The sequence below is a fragment of the Protopterus annectens genome, chromosome 13.part0, assembly GCF_019279795.1.
Source record: "Protopterus annectens isolate FY-2018-M chromosome 13.part0, PAN1.0, whole genome shotgun sequence".
Lineage (NCBI taxonomy): Eukaryota > Metazoa > Chordata > Ceratodontiformes > Protopteridae > Protopterus > Protopterus annectens.
The window spans coordinates 744,172,518-744,196,251 of NC_056747.1; the positions used below are offsets into that span (position 1 = coordinate 744,172,518).

The 23,734-nt window shown below is 40.0% G+C and overlaps 1 protein-coding gene across 3 annotated transcripts in view; it reads right to left on the minus strand.

The window, feature by feature from the left end:
• SEZ6 (seizure related 6 homolog) overlaps positions 1 to 23,734 on the minus strand; it is a 2,840,429-nt gene that overhangs the window by 66,782 nt on the left and 2,749,913 nt on the right. For 2 of the 3 annotated variants that reach the window (XM_044054437.1, XM_044054435.1), the window contains exon 15: positions 4,041 to 4,161. In XM_044054437.1, coding sequence (XP_043910372.1) covers positions 4,041 to 4,161 — 121 coding nt within the window. The remainder of the gene's footprint in view (positions 1 to 4,040; positions 4,162 to 23,734) is intronic. The other variant, XM_044054436.1, reaches the window with a different exon arrangement.

Genomic DNA, 23,734 nt, shown 5'->3' on the forward strand with positions numbered 1-23,734 from the left:
CTGCAATGTATATGCACAAGTATATGGGCTATATGAAGGTACAGCAAGCTGTAAAGTACATTTGTCTTACTACTTAGATTACATCTGACACTGCAGTCAGTGACATTAAAAATAGAATTCAGGACACTGACAACAGCATTCCTGAAACATTACCTTTTGATATACAAGACAAAGATTCAGTGCTTCATTCTGAAAATGTTTGGACTACACTAAATTGCCAAGTCTGCTGTAAGTCATTAAGTTATGTTGATGAACCTGAGTTCTAGAAGGGAATGCTGTATGGCTGTGCGCTTGTGACTGAAGCTTTCCTGAGGGTTTGCTTTATTTCACAGGTAAGATGGGTCATGCAGGGATATAGTTGCTACCAAGTCAGTAGACAGGCAATGCAAGTCTAGGGTGATTAAGGATCAGTGTCTGCACCAGCACCAGTTATGGACAGCCATCTCCCATGAGCCACCAAGTACTGTCAGAGTGCTGGGGGAGTGTAAATGGGTCACACCATAAGGTAATGGAGCAGTTATCCACACCCACTGAGAGCTTCAAGCAAGGAGTAAAGTAGCTTTGATTAGAAACAGACTGATATCACTGGTGAATTATGCACATTTTGGGCGCACTTACAAAATTGTAATAAATATAGTCAGTATTTCCTAACTTAAAACATGGCACAGTGGTGCTGATCTCACAGGAATGCTGCAGTAATCACTAAGTGATTCCCTGGGCATGGGCTACGTACAAAGAAAGCAAGAGTGGTTCTACACACACAACCCCTTTCATCATTTTTTCCCTGACACAAACCTTACCTACTACTTATGAGCGTTTTAAAACAAACTCAGGATGCACTGGGATAATGTATAAATGTTATTGTTTTAGGGCATTACCGTTAACACTATTGCTTTATTTTAAGAAACAATGCAGAATGAGAAAATAAATGGTCACACAAAGCATTCATGAGATACGATATTCATCTTTTGTACTTTATGCACTCATGGATTGAGTACTGATGATGTAGTCAGTGTAACGGGTTTATATTATAACATCGAAGTGGTAAAACGTCGAATGTTATAATATCGAACCCAAAACAGCGAACGCTGAAAATAGCGAAGCTGCAGAACATCAAATTCTTTCCTAGGGAAAGAATTCGGTGGGCTGTTTCTGCCGCTTCGCTATTTTGGGAGGGAGTAAGGTGAGTGTGTGATAGTTAGGGACCTTAGGGATAGGGAGTGGGTAAGGTGAGCATGCGATAGTTAGGGACCTTAGGGTTAGGGAGCGGGTAAGGTGAGTGTGTGATTGTCATGGACCTTAGGGTTAGGGAGCGGGTAAGGTGAGTGTGCGATAGTTACAGACCTTAGGGTTAGGGTTTGGGTTAAGGTAAGTGGATAGATAGTAGTGTATGTATGGTTTAGTGTAGGGTTAGAACTAGGATTTTAAGTGTATATGTGTGGATTACTTTTTTTGGTGCGCTTGTGTTGTGTGTGTGTTTCTCGGAACAGCAAATGTTTCCCCTGGGAAATAATTCGCTGTTCTGAGCTTTCGATTATATCACATTTCGGCATTCCAAGTTCGAGCTTATGTGTTCGATATTTTGGGATTTCGATTATGTGATATACACCCAATGTAACCTATATGAAATGTAGATCTATCTGTTTTGTTATTTTATTTACCTTTTATTAGCTGAGCTGTTTTATTTTATTTGTGTTTGTTAATTGGGGTAGAACACTGATCTCCATGGACCTATTGCAGATTCGTCCCAGGACATTGTTTGGTTGACTTGCTCAGAGCCTCATAATTAGGTAATGGAGGCTATGGGAATCAAACTCTAGATCACTGGACCACAAGAAGCAGCTTGTTAAGAGTTCCTTCATACTGTGTGCCAACTGCTACCACAGATTTCTTAACTACAGAAACTTGTGTGAAATGATAAGTTTTAGAATACTGCAATAAAAAAATGGCCTAATTGCTACTGTGTCAGAACAAGCATTCATGTATGATATATTTATTTGTTTATTTATTTAACACATTTTGTTTACTGTGATGTCTGAATCACTGAGGAGTTCCAATATGGAATTCTTTGCTTGAGTCTACTGATCTCATTGGAGGACCAGATACTAGGGACACTTGAAGCATTCCAAAGTATAACAGCTGAAATGATTTAGGTTTATCAGGGCAGATCATGTTAGACTCAACTTAAGGTTTGAATAGACTGCCACCAGAGACCCTTAACAGAGTGATGTATTCCTAGAATAACAACTAAGTATGTAGGTAAATTGTGGCAAAGTATTCAGGAGAAACATTTGTATATGATGGGAAATGCACATAACTTGACAGACATATCTGACAGAGAAGGCAAGAAGATCTCTGCTTTATGGTGAAGGTGTCTGAGAAGCGGAGCAGACAATCTGGAAAGATGGGAAGTGTGTGGCCATTACTAACAAAGTGGGATGTGCAGAACTTTCAGTAGTTATTCATGGAATATCAGTGATGTTAGGAGGGAGGACGCATGGACTAAGCTGTATATAAATAGCTATTTGTAAAGCGGGGGAACTACATTGCTTGACTGGAAAAGAATATAAGGTGCAAGCAAGAGCACTGAGGACATAATGTCTTGAGGAAAGGCTAGATCATGGAAGCATGGACATGCTGCATAGTAAGATGGCAGGTAACAGAGGAAGAGGAGAGGAGGAAAGGATGTGGGAGAGTAACTGAAGAGACAGGTTTAACTTAAGAATGTGATACATTTTTAGGTCTGATTAACAGAAACTACATTTTGTAAATGATTGTTGTTTCCTGAAATGGCTTCTTGCAGGGAGTAAAGAAATGCAAGTTAAGCAATCCAAGGGAGCTTGGGATAATTGGATGACTGGGTGGAGAAAAAAGGCAGGGGAGATAGCTCCACAGAAGTTGAATGTTGCACACTAAATGTCATTTTGGTGATATGTCTTGTTGTTGGATGTCTGTAAGTTGATGATCGGCTGCTGACTTTGCCTTTGCTTCAGTATTAGCTTTAATTATATACTTTGTTAAGCAGAGATTCAAGAAGAGAAACAACGTCCTGCTCCCATGGCATCCATTTGTAGTCAACAGTGCAGTACAGCTATATGTCTCTTGCTAGTTCGTGCTGTAGAGCCTTCTAAAATTTCAAACGTGGGGTGGGACTATTCTAAATTGTTAAGAATTAGTACTATACAGTTGGAAGACTGAGCAGAATTGTTCACAGTCACATCATCTAACTTTACAACTAGTCTGTTTATAGACATATTGTTACATTTTGGTAAGGTTGTGTGACTATGACAGAATTGGAAAACATCAGCCCTTTCCTTGAGCAGCTGATGTATCCATTGTTTCCATATTCTGTCTTCTTATTGTATTACTGAAATCTCTCTCTTGTACATTATCTGATTCTATTGTTTCAAATCTGCCTTTCTTATAATAAATTTAAACTATTTCCTGCATAGAACTTGTTGTCACTTTTTTTTGTATGTACTTTTACATCAAGGCTGAACCTGAAAATGGTTCAGGTAGATCGGTGTTCTACATGTATTAACAAATACAGTAGAGAGCCAATTATCTAAATGTTGATTATCCGAAACATCAATTATCTGAACCTATTCTTCCAAAGTTTTTGGGTAGGAAAAATCATAAAGTCTGAATATGTATACATTAGATGTATTAGCTTGTGCATGTTTTTGAACTTGTAGCCTGCTTGTGTGTGAAAAATCGTTTTTATTGTCCACTGGACTTGCTGAATGGTTGAAAAGTGTATTCCCAGAGTGCAGAAAAAATAAGATTTTAGAAGTTTTTTATCCAGTTCAATGTATATTTGATTATCCGAACAGTTTGATTATCCAAACTACCCTTGGTCCCAATTAGTTTGGATAATCGACTCTCTACTGTACATGCATGCATGCATACATACATACATACGTACATACAGACATGTATATATACATAAATCAGCTGCTATTCACTTATGTCATGGCTGGGCTTTTATTACTGTTTTTCTGATTACAAGTTAATGCGAGCAAAAATAACTAAATTCTTACTTTGCAAAGTAGAGATAGAGGCCACCTATGACAAAGATCACGATAACCACAGGAATGAAGATGGCAGTAGTGATGTTGGCTCCTTCCATGGGGTTATTAGATGCTGCAGCCTTTGCTACTGCTGAGAAAGACAAAGACTTATGTGACAAATAGCCATATTCTATGACATTACGTGACACTATCGTGAATACTTATATTATATCAAACATTCATAGCTTTTTATGAACTGTCCATAACAAGAAGAGTACTGTCTGACCTCTAATTCAAAGACGTGACTTCAAAATAGAAGACAACTACATTTCTGTATAAATCACATCAATGTTTTCTCACTGCAGTTGCATGACAATCTGATTTTCTGCTGTCTAATACCAGTAATGTTATAGGGTATCTAACATTTTGCCTGCATTTACACTTCATTATTATAATTATAATAAAATAAGCAAGGCTACCTTTGATTAGGAATGGGTGTGTCTCCCTGAGATAACTGCTAGAGTTATGTTACAGTCTTATGAAAAAGTTCGGAATTCTGCATTTCGAGAAAAAGACGTTATGTACCTACCATAACGTTCCATGTTAGTTGTCTTCATCTTGCCTTCCTTCTTGCTGTTTGAGTTTGGAGCCGATCCTTGGCTCCGACTCGGCCATCTTCTATAGCTCAAGAGCTGTTTACTGGCTCGAGGCTACCACTTATCCCAGAATGCCCAGCGTCAGCTACCCAGATCTCGTTTGTGATAGTGCACACTAGACATTAGTAGAGTAATCAGTTACTAAAACTGGTTGTCCAATGCACCTAAACAAGGAAAGAGTTATAGATTTACCTGGCATGTAAAGTAATAAAATATGCTCAGCCAGTGAAAACAAAAGGGAACTCCTCACAATCCTCTAGGAAGGGGGAAGGAGGGAGGGACACAAGAAGGAAGGCGAGATGAAGACAACTAACATGGAACGTTATGGTAGGTACATAACTTCTTTATGTTAAGTTGTCTATCTTGCCTTCATTCTTGCTGTTTGGGACAGCGTCCCTAGCACGTAAAATCCCAGGTGGCTCATTGGAACAAACTCTTCAGAACAGTAGAACCAAAGGAAGCTCTGCTCTGGGAGACCATATCTACCTTGTAATGAGAGATAAAAGTGTGGGGGTTTGCCCAAGTGGCAGCTGCACAGATTGAGTCTATGGGCAACTTGACTGAAACGCTGTAGACGTGGCTAATGCTCTAGTGGAATGACCTTTTGATTTAGCTGGTAGATCTTTATTTCGTAATTGATAAATAAAGGCAATAGTATCAGATAACCATCTGTATAAGGTCACTTTAGAAACTGGAAGGCCTTGTTTGTTGAAAGCATAAGAAAGAAATAACTGGTCTGACTTTCTTAGTTCCTTAGTTCTATGGAGGTAAAAACGCAATTGTCTGTGTACATCCAATTGGTGGAGCTTGTATTCTGCCTTGTTGCTGTGATTAGGAAAGAAAACTGGGAGATCTATGGATTGATTTAAACTGTTCTCTGAGCAGACTTTAGGAATAAAGGATGGATTGGTCCTCAGAGAAACTCTGTCCTTGTGAAACACCAGGTAAGGAGGACGGACACATAGTGCTTGAAGTTCTGAGACACGTCTAGCTAAAGTGATAGCAACCAGAAAAAATGTCTTCCAAGAAAGAAATTTTAAAGAGCATGATGCTGCCGGTTCAAAGGGAGGCAAAATTAAGGCGGCTAAAACTAAATTGAGATCCCAAGGAGGGGGAGGATCTCTAACTGGGGGTCTAAGAAGAGATGTTCCTTTCATAAAGGCTTTGCAGAGCTTATGAGACATTATGCTAGAATTAAACATACCGATATGAAAATTAGAAATGGCAGCTAGTTGTACTCTAATGGTAGCGGAAACTGCACCAGACTGAAAAAGCTGTGTTAGAAATTCAAGAATTTCATGGATTGGGGCTGAAAAAGGATCCAAATTTCTAGATTCTGCCCAGTAAGAAAACTGTTTCCATTTACTAGCATACATTTTCCTCGTAGTAGAGTTATGTGAGGAGACAATAATATCACGGACTGCTGGGGAGATATTGGAAAGCCTGGCTAAGGTTGGAAGTGGAGTAACCAAGCTGTGAGCTGGAGAGTTTGAAGGGATTGGTGCAACCTGCCTGATTGGTGAATCAGCAGATTTGGAACCGGTCCAGAATCCATGGTTGATCCAGAAGGTGGAGGTGTAGGAACGGGAACCATATTGGTTGAGATCAATATGGGGCAATGAGGATCATTTTGCAACCCAACAATTTTGCTTTCTGTATGAGTCTTGGAATTAGGGGAAAAGGGGGAAAAGTGTAAAGAACTCCCTGAGGCCAATCATGGATTAGAGCATCTCTGGGTATATGACCTGGAAGAGGAGGTAGGGAGAAGTAGCTGCTGCATTTGTTGTTGAGAGGAGTGGCAAATAGGTCGCAGCAAGGCTGTCCCCATTTGCGGAAGATAAGATCTGCAACTTCCTGATTCAGAGACCATTCATGAGGCATGAGGATAGCTCTGCTGAGCCTGTCCGCTATAACGTTGGATTTCCCAGGGAAGTGCATGGCTATCAGAAAACTTTGGGAGGAAATTGCCCATTGCTACAGTCTGATTGCTTCTCGACATAAGGGATAAGACCTGGTCCCGCCCTGTTTGTTGATGTACCACACCACTGACATATTGTCCATTTGGATTGCAATGGTCCCAGAAGGAAGAGAGTCTTGAAGGGCTTGCAATGTTAGGAGAACTGCTCTCATTTCTAGGACATTGATATGCAGATGGTACTCGTGAGGTTGCCAAGTGCCTTGGACTGTCCTGTCTAGATAATGCCCACCCCCCACCCTATCAGGGAGGCGTCCATGGTCACTGTGGCTACCGGAGGGAGTTGTATGAAGGGTCTGCCCTGAATTACTAGTGGGGAGACCATCCACCAAGAAAGGTGCCTTTTGCATGTTTCTGTGATCAGGATCATGTGAGACATAGTAGTCCCTGGAAAGACCACTGCTTGAAAAGAAGCCACTGAAGGATTCTCATGTGGAAACACGCTATTGGGACAAGAAGAATTGCAGCTGCCATGGAGCCTAGAACTTGGTGGACATGTCTGACATGAACCCTTTTGCTCTGCATTAGAATTAACACTTGTTGACGAATAGTGGAAACTCTTTCCTTTGATAATATTGCAAACATTTCTTTTGTGTTTAATTCTGCTCCTATGTATGTAATAGACTGACAGGGCAACAAGGCAGATTTTTCAAAGTTTACTGTAATGCCTAGTTGAGTGCATAATGTGATTGTATAATCCCATGATGCCTGGTGGTAGCAGTCAGGAGCCAGTCGTCTAGCTAGGGAAACACCTGGAATCCTTGATGCCTCAGGTGAGCCGTGACTACTGCCATACACTTGGTGAACACCCTGGGGGCTGAGGTGAGACCAAAGTGCAGAGCTCTGAACTGGTAATGACTGGACTCTACCTGGAAGCGAAGAAATCTCCTGGAGCATCTGTCCATCTTGATATGATAGTATGCATCCTGAAGATCTATGGAGCACATCCAATTGTCCTGACCCAGAAAGGGGAAAATGGATTGCAGTGTCACCATCTGGAACTTTTCTTTTTGTACAGATTTGTTCAATCTGCTGAGATCCATTATAGGTCTCTAGTCCCCTGTCTTTTTTGGTACTTTTTTGGTACTAAAAAGAATCTTGAGTAAGTTCTGGATCCTAGTTGATCTGCGGGGACTTCTTGAATGGCTCTTTTTTCTAGCAGTCTTGAAACTTCTGTGACTGCTTTATCCCTTAGATTGGGTAGGACATCTGGGATGGGCTTTTTGGATTCTATGGGGGATTGATGGAATTTTGTAACCTCCGGATATGATAGATAGTACCCATCTGTCTCTTGTTATATTTTGCCAGGCTTTTGGGTACAGTCTTCCCCCGACTGTCTCCAGAGGTGAGCAGTCGAGCAACTCTTCAGGGATGCTGGAAGGGTTTGGCAGAGAAAATTTCTCTGTCATCCTGGTTTTGCGGTCCCCCTCTGCCATGAGGGTGGCGTCTGTTATTGTTGTTTCCCCCTCTGCCTCTGGGGGAAAAATCACCACATGTGTCAGGCAAGGGAACCTGGGATTTTCGGAACCACATCTTTCCCCTCTTCTGACCCTTGGGATAAGGTCTGGAAGGAGTGGAAAAATTGACTCCTACGGCAGAGAGAGTCTTGCCTTCCTGCTCACACTTGGTCAATGTGTCTTTCACTTGAGGCCCAAAGAGAAAAGAGACATCAAAGGGAGTACTGGTGAAGGACGCTGGAAAGGGTTCCGCAAATTGACACAGCCGCATCCAAGCATGTCTCCTGAGAGCCACGCCTGTTCCTGTGGCTCTGCTCACTCCATCGGCTACATAGGAAATCAGCCTCATGGAGGAGTTAACTATGGAATTAAGAGTCGCAAGCTGAGAAGCTACTTTGGCTGGTGCTCCCTCAGCTGTAGGATCTTGAAGGGTATCTCCAAGCTCTTTCAGGAGATCCCTTTGAAGATGTGTAAAATGGCATAGATAATTCAGGGATCCCATTGAAAAGGTCGCTGAAGCAAACATTTGCTTTCCATATCTGTCCATCATCCGAGACTCTTTGTTCGGAGGATGAACAGATGAAGAGGTCTCTGCTAACTCTTTCTTGGTGGCTGCTGCTACCACCATGGCATCAACGGGCATACCTTTGGAGTGGAATTGCTTGTCCTGTGGGGCTGTAATGAATTTATTTGGTCTCCTCGAAGTAGGTTCCACAGAATCTGGAGCTAACTAAGCCTTTCGAGCCACTACAGACATGAGTGGATCGAAAGGAGGAGATACCCGGGAGGTGGAAGGTCAGGAACAGAATGCATCCAGGTATACAGACTCGTCCTTGGTAGGGGCTAGGGAAGTCCAGTCCCTCCTCTGCCTAAGCATTTCAAGGATGTCCGAAAAGAAACCTTTTCAGAGGGAGACCTTGGGGACCCTTCTGATTCATCCATGTCTGTATCTGAAGTGACAGACTCAGGGGAGTCTGTGTGCTTCTTCTTGCACTTCTTCTTCCAGGGAGGCTCCGAGTGATCAGGGGAGGCTTCGGAAGAAGAGGGATCACCCAATGGGGTGTCCTGGGGCATAGGTTCCCTACGCGTGGGGTCTGGAGGAGGAGTAGAGGTTGGCACAGACACCACAGGGGAGGAGCCGATGGAGCTGGCAGTAGAGCTGTCTCGGGGGACAGCACACTCCGCATGACCTCGAAGGCGTCCCAACCTCTAGGCAGAGAAAGCTGCAGCTGTGAAGAAACAGGAGTTTTTCTCAGCATTGAGGGTGATGGCTCCAAGGCCGATGTTGGAGCCGAGCTCACCTGCGCCGAAGCTCCGAGGGGGAGAATGGGGTCAGACAAAGGTCCAATGCCACTCCCTCCCTCGGAGCTGATGAGAGAGCCCTGGCGTCCAGATCCCCTCGTAAAAGGTACAATCGAGGTAATCGGAGCCGACGTCGGAACCGAAGGAGAAATTATGATTGGCGCCAACAGTTTTACTGCCTGTGGATCTATTGTCTCTGGCTCCGAGCTAAAAGTAGTCGGAGGAGGAATAGAAATAGAGGCGGTTGGAGCCAATACCTGTTGAGGTGGGCTGGACAGAATTTTTGCCAGTGCCTGTGACTTAAGCAACTTACTTCTACTCTCTCCACATCATGATCCGATAATCTAGAGGATTGAGAGGAGTGGGAAGAATGATGGCTACGTTCACTCTGTAATAAAGGTGACTGTGGTGCCGAGTGGATGGACTCTAAGGATGGCAACCTCAGTCTCTTATGGCTCCGAGACAGCTCCGAAATAGCAGATGGAGCCGATGGAGGAGTTGTCTTGTCAGTGCCAGCTGGTACCGACATACTTGGTTGGTCAAGTAAAGGAGTCGGCTCCGAAGTTGGAGCCAGCGGCTTGACAGACTTAGGGGATTTTGCTGGCTGAGTACTTTTAGCCGGAGAATCCTGAGGCTTCAATAATCCCCAAAGGATTAATTTGTTTTTGCAGGGGAACAGCACCCAAACAATAAACACAACTAGTGTGCCCATCTGTCAGAGACATTTTCTGACAGCATGAGTCACACTTTTTGAAGCCAGATACCTTAGTATCTTTAGACACTATAGTAACAACAACCACACAACAAATAATGAAAAACTATACTATAAAAACAAGAACAAATAGAGTTTTTTTTTTTTTTTTTTTTACAGTTAAAGAATAGAAGGAAAGCCTCTAATTTAAATGTCTATCCTGGGGGGGACTCTCTAATTTTAACAAGTTCAAGGGAACAGAAGGCCTGAGAGTTATGGAGTGATGGCCAACAAAGGTAAAATACACAAGAACGTGAAAATAGGATAAATGAATATTATCCATATACTAAAAAGACAATTACTTGACAAACTTTCAAGAAAAAAACACTATATAACATCAAAAAGATTATACTAAGCCTGAGCCAGTAAGGAAGCAACCTCGCAGCTGAAGCGGCAAACGAGATCTGAGTAGCTGACGCTGGGCATTCTGGGATAGGGGGTAGCCTCGAGCCAGTAAACAGCTCTCGAGCTATAGAAGATGGCCGAGTCGGAGCCGAGGATCGGCTCTGAACCCAAACAGCAAGAACGAAGGCGAGATAGACAACTTAACATCAATCATTACTGAAGAAATGATTTGATCAAAGGTCTTATCTGAAGTCAAAGAGCTCTGCCTACCACACCTTTCTTAAAATACACAATCCTGCAAGTTATAGCAATATTGTCTGTAACTGATAAACTGGTCCGAACCTCTTGAGAAAAAAAAAAAAAAGTTGCAAAACCACACCCACTTTACACACTGCCCACTTCACTTTGAAGAAAGAAACTCCGTTGGCGTAAAAAAACACATTTTTTTTTGTTTCAACACAAAACCTCCATTCAATTAGTAGTTGGTCATTAAATTTGATCTCTCAGATTTCTTTCAATCAACACCACAGTTAACACCCCCCTTTATACTCTATTTTTGGCAAAAAATTATTCAAAGTTTAAAAAACATTAAAATTTTTTTCAAAATATGAATTTTCTTATTTAAAAACCTTTTCTACTAACTACTAACAAATCTCATTATGTGTTGTATACTTGAATAACAATACAAGACAATTTTATTATATTTTACTTGTTATGTAGGATACCATGAGAGAAGGTTCTCTACCTTCCACCCCCCAAAAAATTGACATCATAGCTTTGTTAGTATTGAGATTATGCAGTGATTACTGCCAATGCTGAAATGATAATTCACATAGAGATGCTCAGACTTTTTTGTCATTTCTGTCCTTCTGCTAATAGTTTACCACCTATTTGTACATGACTGGCACCAGATTACAAGGCTTGCAGTCAGTAACATATGTCAATATGTGCAAAACAGTTTTCCCAAGACAAACATGGGAAAACATGCACACTATTTTTAATTTGGTTAGTGCCTAAGGGCTACCAACACTTCATTATTTTCTTACTGCAGTAAGAATCTTCCTGTAACATTTGTTATAAATGAAAAAGATGTAAAATAGAGTTTTCTGTTAAAATAGGAAAAGTACAATTTCTTATTTTTTTCACAGACATAATCTACTTTATTCAGGATCAGCAGTAATTCTACAGTGCCCTCCTAAATAGATAACCCCTATTTATTTGTAAACATATCTTTGGCTCATTCAAAAACAGAGCACACAACTACTGAAAACACAAAATTCAGGTGTAGAAAAAAATGTTGTGTTTCCAGAATCAGGATAGCAAAGGAAGTGAATATTTTTGGAAGTGAATATTTCTCTTTGTTTGTTATTGGCCTCTACATGCTGACCTCAGACCTTTGGAACCCTGACTGACTGCCCATGTGCCATGAGCTCTCTTTGCAAGGGGCCCATGCTAGGCAATATGGTCCTAGAATAAATACACTGTAAGAAAGGGGTATTATTTTTATTCTTCTGCCCTCCCCAGACTAATGATTTACAATAGCATCAATGCAAGTAGCATATGCCTGAGTCTGTGCATTCAGCCTTATTATGGACACCATTCAACACTTGCTACCTTCCTGCTGCCAACCACTTGCTATGCAGCATAGTTGGGACTGCCAGACATACAAGAAAGGAAAACTAGCAGTCAGCTGCTTAATCATTTCTCAACCCTCTTATGACCAGCAATCAGGCATTTGGGCTACTAATGAAACCTAGGTTATACCATAACAGATAGTGATGCTTTCTCTGCTCTCATGAGCAAATGGGAAAACCTGCATAAAAAGATGTGGGGGTGGATAATACAGGACTCCCTGGAAAAACTCTTTCAACTTACTGACACTAGGCTTTGCTGGGTTGTTTATCTAGTGTGCTTATGACTGAATCTTTGGCATGTCAGTGTCCAGTACATATAAAACAAAATGTTCAATAATGTATGTAGGGGAGGGCAAGGAGAAAAGGTGAGACCAGCTTCCTAACCCATTTTGTAGAAAAATGAAAGCCACTCAACTTCCATCTCTGATGGATGAAGTCAAGAAGTTATTATTTCCCACTAGTAAGTATAAATCTCATTTTCCTAAACATTCCACTATCATCAACCATGTCCAAAACATAAGCTTCCTGTTGGTGGAGTAGGATACTACTGGCCTGAGCCACTGGTAATCCAGGTTCATCTAGTAAACATAACCATTGTGCTATGAGGGAGCTAGTTCTGAGGTTCACCAATAGTATAGCCCTGCATTTTCAGTGCCTGAGTGAGCATTCAGGTGATTCCAGAGTTGTGCTACTAGAAGGTGCTCAGTGTTAATGAGCTAAATGGGACAGTTGTTGGAAATGGCCTGCTCCTGATATTGAACTACTGGATATTGATGCAGCAAAACTGCATGTCAGGGCAGTGGTATTCCGCCATACCTCCAACTATACAAATTTTCACAGAATGCCCAGATTTTGCCTTATATTTTTGGCCTGTTCCCTCATAAAAATGTGTTTTTTTGACAAATCAGTGGGATGAGGTAAGCACTTAGTCACTAAATAATGACATGTATTTGAGTTTCAGACTTCATATCCTTCACAAACTGCATGCTAACACACATTCTCATATTCTAACAACCTTCTAAGTTTATAAGAACAATATTTAAAAAGTGTGCCTATTTGTTGGCAATTGCCCCCCCATTATGTCAGGCTTTGTCCAGACTTCTTGCGCTAAGAGGTTGAGAGGTATGATTCTGCCTCCTTTTGTTGCTAGATAATTAACGTAAGCTTATATTTCTAAATGTGGATTATATGTTACTGGTTAAGGTAATTGTGTGTAGATGCACTGTTTGTTAGTCTAAGAGTGCAGCTGGCTGTCTAGAATGCATATGGAGTACATTTCAAAGTTAATTTTAGTATTTTGAGTATTTTCTTTAGTATGCTGCAGTGTTAATGTCAGTTTACTGTTGGTTGATATAGTTCCTACTGGACATCTTTAACAGGGCTTTCTGGTAACCAACAGTGCTTTCAATTACTTTGAGCCTTGGTTTGAACTTGAACTGCATGGAGATGTTGGTGCTGAGCAGTACTCTGACAACAGTTAGGGTCCCTTTGTACTTGAATTGGATTTAGGTGCTGATGTGAGCTGCTGTAAGCTATTTTTGCTGGAGCAGTAACAGTGCCAAGAATTTAGTGTTCGCTTACTGGTGAGCTTTATGTTCTATCAACTGACAGACTGAAATTTACCTTTTTGAGCTGGAAATGTCAAGTTGGACGGCAAGCTCAAAAGCATTCAGTGATCTCTTGTTTTCAGGTATTTTATCACTGTATTTTAACTTTAGTGCAGACAATACAACTTTTGAACTTTGTATGCCCATTCAAATGACACGATACTTAAATGTTTTATACTACTGTGTCTGTTAGTTTAACAACTGCTTTTTTTTTCACCTGTTTATTTGCTGCTGTTGCCCAGCGTTGCCCAACAATGTTGCAGTGTATACAGTGATCAACCAGTGTGCATGCTTTTTTTTCTGAATGTGTGCTTTATGTGATCTTAGAGCACTACAGTTATGAGGCAGCTAATTTATAACTTTGTTACCTACAGCTGGAAAACCTTAACAGGTTACCAGAATGTTGGTTTGTTTTTGAACTTTGTCATCTGTTCTCATCAGTTGGATACTGATTATAATTTACTCAGGGTTTCACTTAATAGAAGTTCACAACTGCTAAAGCTATATTTTATAGTTTACTGTTAGCTTTACTTCACTGATTCTTTTGTAAAGGTGCTTATGTTTAAACACTATGACGTTGAAACTGAAGTTGAAGATGCAGGACTGTTCTGGCGAAGGTTTTCTGCTATGAGCAACTCTGTGAGGTTCCATGGAGGATCATCTATATCCTCCTGCATGCTTTTCATATTATTTTTCAACTTTTCATCAATTGTTTCAGTCCTCTCAGTTACCATGAGTTGCTTCACTAGACAACATTCCTGCTTTTGATTCTGTTCATACTCTGTTACTGTCATTATTCATAGATTACAAGGCATCATAACAAGGGTTATAACATTTTTCCTATCCCTCTATTAATCTTACCATTCAACAGTATGGATGAATGGTTGGCTTACTGATTCTATTATTCAATATTATTTAAAACAGAGTTATCCAGCTATTCCCATATTGTTTGTACTGTATCTTGATCCTTGACACTTCAGTACCCCCAAACCCCAAATATATGGCTATTTTGACAAAGTACCAGAGAATGTAGGCTGTTCTAAAAACGGGTCTCAGAATTGGGGATGACAGGGTATTCAGCACTAATACACAGAACTCAAAGGCATATTTAATGGGCACAGACCCTGTAAATGTCTCTGCATTTTATAAAGAGCTACTGTCTTCCCTCATTTTATCATGTTTGTAAAGCTCTTCTGTCCTCCCACCACAGAACAAGAAGTGGTTGTTTGTCTTTTTCGGGTTAGGGGTTGCCACAGCGGAACTCCGGTCCGATAATGATTGGCAGTCAATTTTTATGGTGCTGAGTTGCCAGCCCGACGCCCAACCTTCAGCGAAGGCACACCCATTCACGCATGTCTTTCAGAGGCCACTCAACCGCGGGAAGACATGCAGACTCTACACAGAAGGCAATCCAGCCGAGAATCGAACAGGAGACCTCTTGCTGTGAGGTAACAATGCTACCGCTATACCACCGCAGATAGAAAGAGAAGTGGTGATGGCCACAATTATATGTAAAATATTTTACAGAAACAGACTCAGCCCAGTGACTAAGAATATGGTGTCTTCAGATACCATAGAAAGGAAAGAATATGGTACAACTGAGAATTTTTTGCCGATCTTGTTTCTGGGGGTGGTCTTTATACTTGTAAAACAGGGCCTAGTAGCAAGGTCATCTGGAGTTCTACAGTTTTATTTCCTTCATGACAGGAAAGATGGAGAGGGAAGATTAGTAAAAAAGTAAAACCGAAGTGCCGGAATCCAAAGTCGTTGAACAGGATTTAATTTCTTGTGAAGCATTCTGGACTAACTAGTAGGGAGTTACGGAGGAACAATCAGAGGCGTACAATTTTGCCCTTATGTCTGATGCAGAGGAGTCCATGGAGTAGTCTGACTGCCCTTATGTCTGATGCAGAGGAGTCCATGGGGCAGTCTGTCACTATTTCAAGACATTTCAGTAAGTTGTAGGCCATAGGATTCTCACCTGTCATTTTATGACCAGAATGGTGCATATGCTGCAATGGCATCTATCCAAGTAAAGGACCACACGATTAGACAAAACAAAGACAGACTGAGATTCTAATACTATGTTGGAGGACAATGTTGAAGGAAAGCATAAGTTTGTTAATTTCCAAAACCTAAGCCTTCATTCATATAGCTGGAAAAAAAAAACTATGGTAAAAGTTTTGTAGAGGTACAAGAGTTGTATCTCTTTTGGACTAAATATTACAATGTTTGAGATTCTGTTATGTGGAAGGATATTGCAGCTACAGCTATAGCACTGATTAAGGCACAAGTCTGCACCATTAGTATTCAGTTCAGGAGTGAAATATTTCTGTAACTGCTTCTTTAATCTGTTTACATTCCTATTGTATTCTGTCAGCTAGCCCAGAAAAGGTCAGCAATGAGGTCAAGCTTTGAACTGGAGCTTCGTGTAGCCAGAATGTCATCATCTAAGGAGGTTATGACAAGTGAGTTGGATGTAGTATCCAAATTATTTTATGATAGAGGATACCCTAAAAATATGTTGGACAATATTACATCATATGTTAAGACTGAATGGGGACATAAATATGTACCCTTGTTAGGTAAAGGAAGTACGATATGTACTAATATTAATACAGATCGTGATAATAGAGTATGTATCATAAGGTTCAACCCATATACCAATATAGTGATAGAAATTCTGAAGAAACATTGGGAATTGATTTCGACTTCAGTATCTATTGGCCACATAATAGGTATGAAGCCATCAATAGTATTTAAGACTGGAAACAACTTGAAAAGGATGATTGAAAAAAGAAAAAAGGAGCATAATGGGAAAGGTAAGAAGGGAACAATGTGTTGTGGTGCATGTAGTCAATGTAAAAATATCAATACTAATGTAAGGATTAGGTTAAAGAACATCACTAGATCTATAGTATTCCCTAAGAAAGGTAATTGTAACACACAGCGTATTGTTTATATAGCTATGTGTGTTAAGTGCTCCGCGTATTACATAGGAAAGACCGAGAGGAAATTTAAGACGCGTATATATGAGCACTTATATAGAATTAAGAAAGGGGATCCCAAGAATGCATTGAGTAGACACATTATAGACAAAGGTAGCGACCACACATTCAATTTTGCCATTATAGATCAGGTTGAAGTGAGTGATAGGGGTGGCAACTGGAAAACATATTTGGCCTGGTTGGAGAGTAAGTGGCAGATTTGTTTAGATGCCACATCTCCACCGGGGATAAACGATCATATTAGCATAAAACCTTTTTTAGTTTTAGAATAGAATGTAACTATATGTTTTTTAAAAAATTTTATTGGATTAGTAATAGGTTAATGGCAATGTGCAATAAGGATTTACTTGTAACAGAACACATCAATAGACAATATATGGAAATAGATGTAATAAGTTGTGTATTGAGGACAGTTTTTAGTATAAGTAGTATGTATATAGTTGTTCATGTTTAAAGTTTTGTAAGAGTTTTATTAAATACAACTAATTAGATATATATATATATATATATATATATATATATATATATATAATTTAGGGTATATATATGTTTTTTAACATCTTTGTATGGAATGAAATTTTTATTTTGGCGCCAAAACTGATTTAAAAAGGAAATGGATTGTGGAGGCAAATGGTTCTGATGAAATCTGGTACTGCAGATGAAAGCGCTTAACCATTGCTATCAGCATTGTATCTTGTTGCTGGCGTTATTATATTAAAGCTGTGTGACCAAGGAAGATCGTGGTTTATGCTTAGTTATTTTTCACTACTCGAGTCCAGGGGATCTGCATTGGCCATTTAAGTGAATTTTGTTCATTGATTTTTCCTGTTTGTTACTAGTTGCGTGATGGCAGAGGTGGATTCTCTTGGGACTCCATTGAGTCGTGAAGAATACTGTTCGCTCCGGTCGGAAGTGACGTCGCTTCAAGGCGACGTTAACAGGTTACTTGAACTTGTGCATAAGTTAACTGAAGCGGTTACGGCAGGCAGTGAATCTGCTAAAATATTAAAAACCAACACCGAGGCATCGCATGTGGAAGCGGTGCTTGTGGAAATCAACAGTGATGGTAGTGAAATCCCTAACGGACAATGTGAAGGGATGACAACGAATAACCAACATGATTTGGATATAAGGGACGATAATACTAATGTGTCAGTGGAAGCTGACTTCACATTTGATTTCAGCTTATTTCATGCTAATAGTGAGAACATTAGAATGGGGGCACGACCAAAACAACAGCGTGAACCATTACGGACTTACTCAGCAATTGCTAGGAAAGCAAATGCAAAAAATAAAGGTACTGTAAATATTGAGCAAATATCTAGTCCTAAATTGAAGTACACTCAAAAAAGGGAGTGTCGGGAACATGTCACAAATGTGTCTAATGTATTGAATGATTTTCTAGCCGAAGAGGATGATTTTGTGGGGAAAAATATAAGTGAATATAAGCATAAATATCATTTGTGTGAACAAAATGTTATAAATGAAGATGTGAAGGCTAGAATTTATTCGCTGGGTAAAAAATGATACAACTGAGGAGTGTGAGAATTGACAATGCATATCTTGAAAAATGTTTATTGTCACAAGTGGTACCTAAAGGATTGAGATTTTTCAAATTACCTTTGGGTATAAAATACACTTTTAAAATAGAGCAACTGTTTAATAAGATGTTTGATGAGTTTGGCTATACCTATATGAAAGCACTTATTAAATGTAATGAAGAAAAAATTAATGTTTTATTACAGGAGGTAGAACTTTTGAATGAATCTATTATACAAGATGTGAATTTTGTAGAGTGGTATGACTTATATTCTAAACAATTTAACAATGCAAAAAGCAAAGTGCATAATGTATACAACAGAAAAATGAACAAAATTGAACGTGACTTAGAAATGTATAGGATAGGTAGAGCATATATTTGGCCCCAATACGAACATGATGGGGAGGGAGAATTTGAAATGGTACATACAAAAGGGAGAAGAAGAAAGTATAGGATGAATGAAGATGAAAATTTTCAAGGGGGGCGATACTACCCGGCACCCAAGAGATGGCAAAGGAGATATCAATAAAATATAGTGCCAGACCAACGGAGGATGTATTAAGTGAAAATAATATTATGAGTTCACCACCCCCCCCTCCACTAACACCATGTAAGGACAACTATCACAGTGAGAATGAAAAGGTACATGGTTCCTTTACATCTCAGTCTGTGGAGAGTTTGGTGAGATATCCTAGCATACATAGTTTTGAAGGGTTTAAAGTATACAATTATACACAAATTCAGGTTACGAACGAGTTTTAGAATAGAATGTAACTATATGTTTTTTAAAAAATTGTATTGGATTAGTAATAGGTTAATGGCAATGTGCAATAAGGATTTACTTGTAACAGAACACATCAATAGACAATATATGGAAATAGATGTAATAAGTTGTGTATTGAGGACAGTTTTTAGTATAAGTAGTATGTATATAGTTGTTCATGTTTAAAGTTTTGTAAGAGTTTTATTAAATACAACTAATTAGATATATATATATATATATATATGTATAATTTAGGGTATATATATGTTTTTTAACATCTTTGTATGGAATGAAATTTTTATTTTGGCGCCAAAACTGATTTAAAAAGGAAATGGATTGTGGAGGCAAATGGTTCTGATGAAATCTGGTACTGCAGATGAAAGCGCTTAACCATTGCTATCAGCATTGTATCTTGTTGCTGGCGTTATTATATTAAAGCTGTGTGACCAAGGAAGATCGTGGTTTATGCTTAGTTATTTTTCACTACTCGAGTCCAGGGGATCTGCATTGGCCATTTAAGTGAATTTTGTTCACTATTTCAAGACATTTCAGTAAGTTGTAGGCCATAGGATTCTCACCTGTCATTTTATGACCAGAATGGTGCATATGCTGCAATGGCATCTATCCAAGTAAAGGACCACACGATTAGACAAAACAAAGACAGACTGAGATTCTAATACTATGTTGGAGGACAATGTTGAAGGAAAGCGTAAGTTTGTTAATTTCCAAAACCTAAGCCTTCATTCATATAGCTGGAAAAAAAAACTATGGTAAAAGTTTTGTAGAGGTACAAGAGTTGTATCTGTTTTGGACTAAATATTACAATGTTTGAGATTCTGTTATGTGGAAGGATATTGCAGCTACAGCTATAGCACTAATTAAGGCACAAGTCTGCACCATTAGTATTCAGTTCAGGAGTGAAATATTTCTGTAACTGCTTCTTTAATCTGTTTACATTCCTATTGTATTGTCAGCTATCCCAGAAAAGGTCAGCAATGAGGTCAAGCTTTGAACTGGAGCTTGGAAGCCACAAATGCAGCAGGTGACAGTAGAAAGAGGTATTCAGCTTCTCCCAAAAATGTTTTTTTTTTTTTTTTTTTTTTAATAGGGGCTTCCAATAGGAATCCTTTGCTTTGCAAAAATTAGGAATAAGGATAACTGTTCAGAATGTTGGATCCTGGCTGCAGTTAACTTAGCAAAAAAAAATAAAGTCCTTTTCACAGAGGAAAGAACAATACAGTTAAGGGTTTAAGCAGATATTTATTCAAAGCTGGATGAGCGTTCTTAGACTTGTACTCTGCAGATTTATTTTTCCCTGTTGTTCTGCAAAGTGAATATAATGGATCTTAAGGAATCTGGTACGGAAGCATGACTGCTGATGAAGGCTGTACTTACTTGCCATGTGCATAAACTTATGTAGGAAGTAAATAAGCCTTCTCTTGGGATCGGTTATATTTTAGTAACTACCATAAGCTTAGGTGTGTGTGTGTGTGTGTGTGTGTGTGTGTGTGTGTGTGTGTGTGTGTGTGTGTGTGTGTGTGTGTGCCTGTGTAAGAGTGTGCGTACCTCAGCACCATTCATTTTAGATATGCACTTTGTCTGGTGGGAGAAGATAACTGCCCCAAAATATTTAAGATAGAGGAGTGGTAAGTTTTGTTAACTTGTGATCTGCCTCCCTACTTTACATAGCCTACTTATAGTGTTGGTATACATGTATTATTTGCATTTTTTTACTGGCACACATTACATCACACTCTAATGTAAAGTTTACATAGAGGAATTTTAATTTACTGGCAAGCTCTGGCTAACCAAGGGCCCTTAAGGTAATGTTGTGGCTTGTATATTTGGAATGAGTGGCAATTCTGTCCACTTTCTGATTTGTTTTTTGCCTGGTGAGGAGATGGCTAGAGAGGTGTAATAATTTGCCAAATAAGAGTTAGGGGTCATCTCAGGTGTTGTAGGGGATAAAGCCGTACCTTTGGCCCAGACAACTCAAGTTCAGTTAGTGGCTTAGGTAAGTGATTGAGGTAGAAATGGACAATAGGTATGTCTATCTCTGGATAGGGTCTCAAGTTCAGTTAGTGGCTTAGGTAGGTGATGGAGGTAGAAGGGACAATAGGTATGTCTATCTCTGGATGGGGTAAAGATGATTCAGAGCAGGAAGCACACTGCCATGTTCCACTGGAGGAATCACCATATATGATTACCCTCATGGATAAGCCTTCAGCTCACAAAGCCTCCATGTGGTGGTAGCCTTCATAGCAGCCTTACAAGGGCAAAAACTTGCAAGAAGAAGGAATTGTGGGTCCCCACAGTAATGTGGGTAACATATGTCCCCACTCAGGGATGGATTAGACTGCATTTAAAACATCTCTATAGTGGGGATAATAAAGAGGATGCAAAATACTCAAATGGCTGCCCAAATAGCTGCCATCTGTGGACAACTCTTGCTCCAACACTGGACCAGAATTCTCAGTGGTTGGGGAATGAATGGGCAAATCTGTCTGAGTGGGAAGGCAGGTAAAGGAGTAGAAATAACATAGAAAAAATAAGAGTTGGGGGAGCAGAGGAATGCTGGTTAGTTATCCTTAACAGCAGAATTTAGGAATGCTCTGGTACAACAGTGTCTACTTACTAGAAACTCACTTTTTTTTTACCACGTTGGTACCATGGTGGTCAGAATGAAGCCAATTATCAAGGACTACTCCCAAGCACCTAACTGAATCCACCAATACTATGGATTTGCCAGTTTTAGAAGTTGTTTTTCACAAATGGGAGTAGGCATTTTGTATTGTGTGTATTATGGTTTGGAGGCCAGACTCTGACAACCAGGACTCCATATGGGTAAAACCAAATTGAAACACACAGCAGGATAGAATTATCTGCATATCATACAAAGTGCTGTGTATTACAGCAACTCCATATGTCATGGAGGAAATCTGGAAACTGGAGAGGACCAGGTGCCTTCAAAGATTCATTTGTCAGCAACAAATGCAGGAGAATCTTCCTATGTAAATGTGCTACACCTACCTTGAAAGTAGCTGGTGAGCTATTTTATGCTATATTGATCCATACGTAGCTGTCTAAGCCTCCATTTAAAGAGGAAATGACCATCAGTAGCAGCGGTTTTAGAAAGATCTAAGAGTAGAGTTACAATGATTTTATTTAGATTTTTCATGAGGGACTCTGTAATGAAGTTATTTGTTTGCAGATAACCCCTTAATAAGCAGCTGTTTGTAGATCAACTTCTGCAAGATACTAGACTAACGTTTAAATAAGGCAAAGAGTGTGTAAATTTCAGAATTTGGTGTTACTTCTATCATTGTGGTAGGGAAAAACAATAAGGTCTCTCTAGACAGAAGGCACAAGATCTTACTAAATGCTGTGATTAACTAGGATAGTGACTAAGAAACATAGTGCATCAGTAGGAAGGTGAAAAGCTTCTGGGAATGGCTTCAGGACCTGCAAAGTGTGCAGATTTAATTTGGCAAAGAGAACAAGGCCTCTGTTCACATCCTTTAGATGTTTTGAAATGTGTGGTAGAGAAGAAGTTTATTCCGGATTAAATAAGTCCAGTGCTGGAAATGGTGGCTTGAAAGAAGTGCCTCTGAATTTTTCAGTGATACTCAATGCCATATCCTTGAAAGGAAGAAGGTATGGATTTCATAGGTTCATAGGTTGGTACTAAGCTATCGGCCCTAGGGCCTATACAAGCCTAGCCATTACAATTCCCTGGTTATTTCTTCCCACACTATTTACTTCCCTGGACCCCTGTCTAGCAGAGTGACTGACGTGATCCCCGGGGTGAATTTCCTTTCTCCCATCCAATCATCAAGGTTCCTTTTGAAGAGGGCCAAAGAGGTGCTCTGCTTGACATGTATGGGCAGTCTATTCCAGAGTCTGGGGAGTCTCTGGGTCAGGAACCTATCCCTCCAGCATGTTTTGTTTATTGCGATGACAAGATTTAGATCCCTGGAGCATGTGGCTCTGAGGGATTGGGATTTCTTCAAGTGTAGCATGTCCAACAGCTCTGGGTTTGACATGGCCTTGTATGTTAAGCAGAGATCACCTCAGAGTAGATGATATGCGACTGAGTATAGCTGCAGTTTTTTAAGGCGGTCAGCATAGGGCATCTGCTTTAGGCCTGTGATTCATTTAGTGAGGTATTTCTGCGGCATTTCCAGTTGTTGCAGATGTCTTGAGAGGTATATACCAAATGGGGCATTGTATTCTATAATGGAGCTAATAAGGGATGAGTACAGTGTGACATTGACCTCCTTTTTTCTGGATGAAAAGTCCTTAGTGATGAGGTGTGCCACATAGAAGAATTTCCTGACTGTTGTGACGATGTGGTTATTGAAGGTGAGACCACTGTCCACCTGTGTTCCTAAGTCTCTTATCACACTTTCAGTGTTTAGTGTACTGCAACCTATGTGATAATTCATGGATACATGTTTTTTCCCAAAGGGGATAACTAGACATTTCTTGGCATTGAGCTTGAGCCCATGACTCTGGCACCAAGCATCTGTTTCTGTAAGGCCCTTTTGTAGAGTATACACATAATTTGGGGATTCAATAATGGCTTCCAGTTTGCAGTCATCTGCGAACTTTGTTAGCCAGAGTCCCTTAGTGTTGGCCTGTACTTCAGAGAAGTAGATGCCAAACAAGAGAGGTCCCAGGACTGAA